We start from the raw sequence: 9577 nt of genomic DNA on the forward strand, positions 1-9577 counted from the left end.
TGGAGTGACAAGAGTACAACCTCAAGGAACAAGAAAAGTACACTACATGAAACATAAGGTTCTAGCCAAAGAGTCAAGAATTCTTTACAGCCTTCTGAGCATAAAAATTTAATGACCATAATTTACTTACAAAGCATTTCAATCTGCAGCCGCTACTATTTACCCCTAAGTTTTTAGCTAGTATCTTGTACTACAAGCAGAAACTATGGAATTGTAACTTCTGTATTAGTAAGCTGAAAACAGAAAAATCAGTGATGGGATGAAGTAGGAAAATGTGGTAGTGGTGAAGTGGCCAGTGGTCTCCTCAGATAAACCAGTGATTTTCATAATGCTGATGATGAAAATTAGTTGCTCCTAGTTTTGGATAATTGTGGTGAACAAAATAAAAACATTAACATTGTCAAGTTGTGCTGGAGACTATTGTATCAAACTGTTCCTCATCATTATACACATGGTCTTATTTCTTGATCTCTTATACATGTTGTGTGACTGCCACTTTAGGAATGTAGAAACTAAGTTCTGGAAGTATACCTTCATATCTAGGAAACACGAGTGCATTAGGCTAATTAAGAGGAGTGGACACCTTAAAAAATTACATTTTTCAACCCAGAGGTCAAAATTGAGTTATTAACATCATAGTCACCCTTAACATGTCTGGCATTTTTTGTGAAAACTACAAGTTTATACCATTATTCCTTATATTTTTAAAATCGCCTTTATTTACCATTATTAAATGGCTTTAAATGCCCTGCTTACCACGTGCTCACTCACCTGGCTTGGAAACTCATCATTTTAAAGCTTTTTTTTTCTTCTTCTTCTTTTTTACTTCCTTTTGGTGTTTTCTTGTTCTTTTTTTTTTATATATATGTGGAGCTTCAGTTATTAACTTTACTGATGAGCCATGAGGGACTCAGAGGGAGGCTGGCCACTGCGGTCAGTCCTGGCAGACGTCAGTGTGTGTCTGTGCTCTGCTATCCAAGGCTACTTCATTTTTATTTGTATTTGGAAGCATGCCTCATTATAATAAAGCAAAGTGTGCACAGATAGATACGGCAAAGAAGATGAGGGAAAAGAAAAATAATCAAGAGGAGTTGCGTCTTGGCAACAAGTCGTCACCACATGCTGCCTTTGTTTCACCATCATATGCATTCTAATCTATGGGCTAAATGCAGCAAAACTAACTATGTTGGGACCAAAAGAGTCAAATTTGTTGCCACTGTGACCATATTAGATCACAATTTCAGGTACTTGAACCCAAGTTTACTAACTTATCTTGGGTTTGGTGCCTCATAAAACACACTCACTGGGTTAGGCATTCAAGAAAGTAGAACAACTCCTGTGCAGAAGAGGACTGAAAAGAAGCCCCATTCAAGAGAAGGAAGTGAAGACTACCAGCCAGGCAGCTGCTAATGATCCTGGCGATAAAGAGGAGGGTGGCACCTTCTGATAAACTCACCTGTGAGTGAGTAATATCCTGTCATACAGGAGGGGACCAGGTGCCAATTAGCCCTGAATATGATCATAAATGATGATTTTCTTTTGGTTATATAATTTTTTATCCTAATGCATGTAAAATTTTTCCAGAAAAACCTAACATATGGAATTACACACACTTTTCAGAAGAAAACAGCTTGTATCTCAAAACTTAAGTTTTTCATGCATCAAGTGTTTCTCCTTTGTTGTCCTACAAGATAATGGAGATGTAAAGGTATTGCTGGAAAGAGGAAAGAACAGGCTATTTTTCCCCAAAGATAGATTTTCAAAGAAGGCTCTTCATACTGTGCTTTTTCTCTTTTTTTATGAAAAAGTTTGAAAAAAAATTCTTAAGTTTTTATTTCAAAATGAAATGTCTAATAAAAAATCTATCTTTTGGGAAGTGAAGATACATGTATGTATGTTATTGACACAAAATTTTATAGTAATTGGTTGAAAACAATTGAGAAGAAATTTTATTGATGTTACTTAAAAAAAAAAAATCTAAAAACTAATTGGTGAATTTCAGCGAAAATTGGGGATTTACTTTTGTAGGTACTAAGTTACATACACACCAAAAATCGTGAGGATCAGACACATATGAATGTCACCTTTAAGAGTAACAGGCGTCCACTCCCCTTAAGGATGCTACTGAGGGAGGTTTTACTTTCTTGTGCAAATGTACATTATTATTATGGGTGAGAGTTGTGAATTATGGCATAGGTGTTGTGTTATTAGTTTTTTTTTTTTTTTTTTTTTGTGGGGGGGCATTCTAACATTTTCCTCTGTATGAAATAAGTTTAAGGTTTTTCACTCATTGGTTTAGAACATCACTGAGTATCCTTAAGGGTGGTTGCAGTGATTTCAGAAGTACCATATATGACATTTCAGTGCATAAGGTTTGTGGGGAAAAAAAAAAAAAAAGGAAAGAGGAAGGAGCAGCAGAATACATTGATGAGTTCATCAGACTTTCATGATGTTTTGTTTAATTTACATTTAGTACAATAGATGATTCATTTTACTTGAAAACATTCTTTGGCACATCAGATACACTATTTGAGTATCTATCTATGTATCAGGGAGGAAACTTTAATCTTGAAAATGACTAATTCAGGATGGCTCTAGAATCAGGGATGCCAAAATATTGATGGTGAACCTGTACATATTAAATTATTTGTGCCTGTGTACACGTAGTATCGTTCATGCATTTTACGACATTCTGAAGGCATGCATTCAATTGACCTTCCTACTTCCTTATCTCATATAAGGATTAATATTATGGTTCCTTTTGAAGTGGAGTGAAGATGCATAGGCTTGGTCAGTGTGGTAGTTGAAGTAAGAGTTATTGAGAGAGGCAGCTGATAGTCATATCTATCATATCTATGCCTCCACCACCTTCTCTGACCTGATGCTCAGAAGTGTGCCATCATTATTTCAATATTTACTTGTAGTGGATCTTCTTACATCATTATTGTTCTGTGGTAGAACATTGATTTGACAAAAGTTAGGGTCCACAAGAGCTCACTTTAAATCTATTTCACACTAAATCAAAATATTGTTTCAGTGGAAAGGTTCTTGTAGCAGGAAAAACAGTGCTTGGCAATTTCAATTCACTTAAAATCATAATTATTCATTTTTGGTCTTTCTTTTAGGTGCCAATTGAAATGGATTCATATTAAATTGATGTTCAACTCTACTAGCATATTTACTACTGGGTATTGCTTTTTGATTATTGCTGTTTTTTTTTTTTTTTTTTTATTCTTGGTAATGATTAAAGGTTGTTTTGACCCCTGATCTTGATAAACTCACATGCTGTGGCTTTTTAATTTCTTCATTTCACATGAGTTTGGGAAAAATCATCTCAGCTTTGACTGCCTTTTTCATCATGTTGCAGTAGTAGGAGGGAAGAATGGAGGAAGCACCAAGATGATTAAGATTAACAGAAAACTTTTTCAAAGTTTATGTAGTAAATATCAAATATATTGGCTTCATCAGGTAATTTATATGACTCCATAATTCTAAGGGGAAATCAACTTTGCAGGATCGGTCACTGAGACAGAGAAAACTCGTCTGTTGAAAAGGGGCCATCCTTTATCCTTGACCTGCTCACCGAACATCACCCATGCTACTACGTTATGGTAAGATTGTGTAATTAGCTAGGTACTTCAGATAAAATCTAAAACCTTATAGAGGTTGACACTGAAGAATTTTCCAGTGAAGGCACCAGTAGTGTAATGAAAGCATTGGTGCTGCCATACAAGAATTGATCTGTGAAACTAATGCCAAGTCCATTTTACAGGTACACCACCAGTTTACCACTAACTTATTGATAGGCAGCTCCTTTAGTATGAACCAATTATCATTATTATTATTATTATTATTATTATTATTATTATTATTATTATTATTATTATCATTATTTTATTAGTAGTAGTATTAATAGTGGATGATAGAAGAAACAAATTTGTCAAGAGAGTCAGTGAGGAATTACCTTTTTACAGCCACATTGGTGTCTTCATAGAGAAGCTAGAAGCCAAGGGGGTAAAGATAGTGGAGATGCCACCACCATGGTTATGAAAAGATAATTCCTCACTGATTGCCTTGATGAGTTTTTGTAAGAGGTTCTGAAAGTTTTGTTTCTGAATTCGAAAGTTTTGCTATATTGACATCATTCAAGCCCAACAAGTGAAGATGTATGATTGAATATCACCATGACTTTTGTGCCTCACACTCATCACTACAAACACCACAGCATGAATAAAACAAAATGGATATCACTCAGAACAGTGCTGATTATGCATCATGAAAGACACAATAGTGACACTGGTAACCTACTTAACATTGGTTATTATTGCTATGGACATGAGCGAGGAGTACAGATGCACTTGAGATGCCAAGAAGTCTATGTATTTATTCCAGCTCATTTTTATTGCTTGCTGAGAAGCCTCAAGCAAAACACGCTCCCTGGGTTGCATGTGCCATCGTAATTTAAGTCAGCACTCACTGAATGATACCATGTCACCTCATTAATAGTTTTGTATACTGTTTCACCACACTCCTAATATGAGGGTATTTGGACCATAGGGGCTCAAGCACTTTTTTAAGAAAACTGCATCTAGTGTTTATCAACAATAACACCACTTCTAAGAAAGATATTAATTTCAACTAAGTCTCAGACAGAATCCCTGCTCTTCAGAATTTTTTAACCAAAAATAAAAAAAAAATATAGGATGTAAATGCGTACTAGCACATAAAATGTAACCCCCTTTTTAAGTTTATGTATATTTTTTTTTGCATGACCTGGGATTTTAACCTTAATAAATTGTTTTATCTAAAGTAAATAATGAAGTTTTAACACCTTTCAAAACAGCAAAAAGAATATAGTATAACAATAATAATAATACAACAAAGTACATGAAGGAAAAGTATCATAGGCTCAATTTAAAAAAAAAATAGAAAATACTAGTATTGGTGCTACAGTACATTAGATACTTGAAAGAAAGCAACATATTGAAGAATGAATGAATACTATGTTTGAGTAAGTCATTAAAAATAATGAGTTAGTAATGATAGTAAGACAAAGGATTAACAGGTGGCACTGGTTAGTCAGAGGAAAAGATTGGGTGTGAACAAGGTTTGGGCAGGACTAGGGGAGGAAGTGTGAGGAAGGCTAGTAAGCTGTGGCTCCAGGTGACGCATTTCTTACGGTAGAGAGATGGTTATGCGCTGTGCATCGCATGCTCCCACTGGCTGGCTTCCTCTCGCTGGACTTGAGCCCAGCTAGTCCTGAATGAATGCGCCTCTTGGCTCAACCACCACACACAACACATGAATCCCAAGTCAATAAGTCGTGACCCCACTTGCTAGTACAGGACTTTCATCCATATGGAAGCTGGAAAACAGTGTTGCAAACATCATAGCTAAACAGAGGAAGAGTTGCCAATTTTTTTATATGTGTAACTCCATATTTGAGCAGGTGGCACTTGAGCCCCTATATATCAGGTCCTGGTGCCCTCATGCATATGAATAATAGGCTACACATATTTTAAAGAGTGAGAGTTAATATATTTTTACCTCACTGCTGTTAAATGCATGATAAGTGTACATGATTAAGTGTACACATCTTTTGCTTGCTGTTTGTTGTGAAGACATCATCTACAAAATCCTGACTTACTTTAGAAGTGAAGAAATGTATGTTATCCTTTTAAACATGCCACAAACAATGATTGTACAAGTATTGACATGCTTGCTTTTCATGCCCAGTACAAAGAGTATACCAACAAAAATGCATGCACTAGCTTGGGGAATGCTTGGAATATAATAACTTTTTTGTTAAATTTTGTTAAATGAACTTTCTGTAATTTTTTGAGCTCCCATAGTAAATTTACAGTGGTGCCACTGAGTGTGGGGTAAGTGAGATCTGCAGTTGGCACTGGGCATGTTAAATCTTCATCTTTTATGTTGAGCTTGACTGTTGTGATAATTATTACCAGACAGAGTTGTGAATGTGACAGTAGCCAATCATTACTTAAGTTGCATACTTAATTAGGTTCCAGTGTCTTGCATGGTTCAACCTCTTGTGAACAGACTGTATATAGTGCTGTATTAAATATATGGTGTATTTTTTCTGCAGGGAAAAAGATGGTAAAGAAATAATCGAAAGTGAACGAATCAAGTTGTTTTCCAACACCACATTGTACATTGTAAGTGCAGAGGAGGGCGACATTGGAGAGTACACTTGTCGTCATACCAATCTGCTAGAAACCAAGACATTCGTTGTGGTTGGTAAGTCTCTGTAATCTTTATTTCTATGCCAAATGTACATATACTCATATGTATGTACTATCAGCTTCAGCCAGAGCAAATTCAAGCTTTAGGTGAAAAGTGGAAGTAAAGTAGCAATGAATTTAAACATTTCCCAAAAGTGGGCCTGACTTGTTGCCATTCACTTTTTATTCTCCTCTCAAGGAACCTATAGGCAAGTCGAGATGCCTTGCATTCCAATGATCTTAAATGTTTTTACTTTAATTTCACTTTCTCACACAGACATATGTGTGTGTGTTTGTGTGTGTACTTACCTGGTTGTGGTTTACAGGAGGGGAGTAATCTCATAGAAACCCGTCTCTATATCTATCCAGTTTGGTCTTAAAATAAAAGCACGGACAGTTATGGCATTGACATCGTCTTCATTGAGTTCGTTTCATTTGTTCACACTTCTATGAGGAAAACTATCCTTCTTGATGTCTCTTCTACAGTTAACTTTCTTCAACTTCTTACTGTGTCCCCTTGTACTCTGTGTGTCTAAAGTTATAGAACATTCTTTGTCCACATTTTCTTACCATTTATCATTCTATAGATGTTTATTAAATCTTTCTCTCTCTCCTATTTTCAAGGGTAGGAATTTCCAACATTTTTAATCTCTCTTAATCATAGGTTGACTTACTCAACTCTGGAACCATCTTAGTGACAGCTCTTTGTACTCTTTCTAATTTTTACTATATTCTTCTTTGCATGAGGAGACCACACCACTGCCGCATATTCCAGTCTTGGTCTTACCATATAAATGAACAACTTTTTTATCATTCCTTCATCCAAATATGAGAATGCCATTCTTACTCTTTTTGACAAATTCATCATCTCTCCAGTAATTTTATCAATGTGTCTGTCTGGAGTCAAATTTTCAGTAACTGTTACTCCCCAATCCACTTCCTCGTTTGACTTCTTTAACTTCACACCATCCATCTCATAATGATGTATTCTTTTCTTACTCTTACCAGACTCCTTTTACTTTACATTTACTTAAATTGAATTCCATTTGCAAAGATTTACTCCATCTATTTATTTTATTTAAATCATCTTTCAGTACCATACAGTCATTTACATTTTCTATCCTTCTCATCAGCTTAGCATCATCTGCAAATAAGTTCATATAACTATCAAATTCTTCATTTATGTCATTCACATATAATACAAACATTATCGGTCCCAACACTGACCCCTGTGGGGACACCACTAGTTACTTTCAGCCAAGATGAATTTTGGTCTTGTATGACAGTTCTCATTTCTCTGTTGTCCAGATAATCCTCCATCCACTCCAGTAGTCTTCCTCCAATGGAGAGTTTTCAGAACTAAACCGCTAGATGTCATTGCTGTTCATCAAACTGTAGGAAAGAGAGCTAAAATATTGTTGTAGTAAATCCCAGGTGCATAAAGATGCATAGAACATTGATCATCATTATACTATTGTAATGATGTATCGACTTTTCAATATCCGGTATGGATAATATTGAGAGAATGTGGTCAAATAAATTTTTTGTGTGATTATCGAGTAAACTGCTAGCATTATCTTAAATAAAGCATATTACAAGTATAAAAACTATTGATTTGGACAATGAAAAAAAAAAAATCACACTGTACTATATAGTATGACACAACCTACTCAGTAACATCGTGATATATGGCTCTAGTTTTTTTTTTGTGGGGATTTTAGCATCCCTCTCATGAAGCAAGCAACAAGGCAAAGTAATCAAGAACCAAAAATAATCTCTCAGGCGATCCTTGAGTGACGGGAGAGGAATACAGGAAACTTTTTCACCAGTTTTGTAACGATGCCATTGTATTGTCCCTCAATGTGGGAGCCACCAATTCCCACAAGAAGCTGGAATGAGGAAACTGTGGGAAGTTGCTATAAAGAGGGACAAGTGGAGCATTACTATCGCCAGGATACTTGAGTTGCCAATTTTTTTTATTAAAATTGCCATTTCCATAAACTAGGAAGGAGATCTATGTAATTTGGACTTTTGACTATCACAGACATGTTGCCTTTATGTTTACTGTCATCTAGATTAAGATGTTTCCAATCAAGAGTGTATTCATTTGGAAATCTTAAGATGACAAAATAAATGTAAATGCCAATTCACTAGAAAATCAACTTATATACATTTGTTCATGAAAAGAGTTTGATTTTACTTGTGTTACTACTTAGAAGGATTACATAGAAAAATATATTATATAAGCCCATTGCATCTTCATGTAAATAGAATAACACTGTAGGTATATCTGATATTGCTTGTATGTGAGAGAAGAGTTTGTGTCTGTGCTGCCACCTGGTGACAACCACTAGTTCTGAAAACTCCCCATTTTTCCATAATTTTTTATCTTCCATAGCAGTCTTCCGTGTGGTACTTTGTCAAACACTTTCTTCAAGTCTAAGTAGACACCATCCACCCATCCATCCCTCTCCTGCATAATATCGACAACCCTTGAATAAAAGGGCAAAAAGTTCATGGAGCATGATCTTCCCCTCCTAAATCCAAATTGACAGTTTACTAAAACTTTATCTCTTTCCAAGTGTTTCATCCATCTTTCCTTTATTGTTCTTTCACATAGTTTTCCAACAACACTAGTCAAGGACACTCGTCTATAATTTAGTGGGTTTTCCTTATTACTTCATTTGAATATTGGTGTGATATTTGCTCTCTTCCAATCTTTTGATACTCTTTCCTGTGATAGTGATGTCACCACTAGACTGTGAATTTTATCAGCCAGTTGTTCTCTACATTCCTTCACTATCCAGTTTGATACTCCATCTGGACCAGTTGCTTTATTTACTAATCTTAAGTATTTCCTAATAAATGACTGGGATTGTACTTAGTATATTCCTCACCAACTTATTCCTTCCAGTATCAAACTCCCCTTCCACAGTAAATACCGATCTGAAATTATTGTTCATAACCTCTGCCATGTCCTGTGCATCCTCATAGATTTTTCCTTCAACTTTCAATCTTGATACACCTTCCTTCTTCATCTTCCCATTAATATGTCTAAAGAAAAGTTTGGGTTCATTTATACACTTATCTATTATATCTTTTTCATAGTTTCTTCACTCCATTCTTATTATCTCAATGTACTTGTTTCTAACATCAATATATTCCTCCCATCTGCTCTCAGTTTTCCTCTTCTTCCATCTATTCCAAGCATTTGACTTACAATTTCTAGCCTCTTTGCATTTAGTATTGAACCATTCTTTATCCTTTCTACATCTCGCTCCTCCTCTAGGTATAAATTTCTTCACAGCAGAATTGTATATCCTTATAAATTCATC

At 35.4% G+C, this 9577-nt stretch overlaps 1 protein-coding gene across 1 annotated transcript in view; it reads left to right on the top strand.

The window, feature by feature from the left end:
• Window positions 1-9577, top strand: part of LOC135099924 (neuroplastin-like) — a 33380-nt gene that overhangs the window by 12968 nt on the left and 10835 nt on the right. Inside the window, exons 3-4 of the mRNA XM_064002624.1 lie at window positions 3515-3611; window positions 6107-6258. Coding sequence (XP_063858694.1) covers window positions 3515-3611; window positions 6107-6258 — 249 coding nt within the window. The remainder of the gene's footprint in view (window positions 1-3514; window positions 3612-6106; window positions 6259-9577) is intronic.

The sequence above is a fragment of the Scylla paramamosain genome, chromosome 4 (assembly GCF_035594125.1).
Source record: "Scylla paramamosain isolate STU-SP2022 chromosome 4, ASM3559412v1, whole genome shotgun sequence".
In the NCBI taxonomy this organism is placed as follows: domain Eukaryota; kingdom Metazoa; phylum Arthropoda; class Malacostraca; order Decapoda; family Portunidae; genus Scylla; species Scylla paramamosain.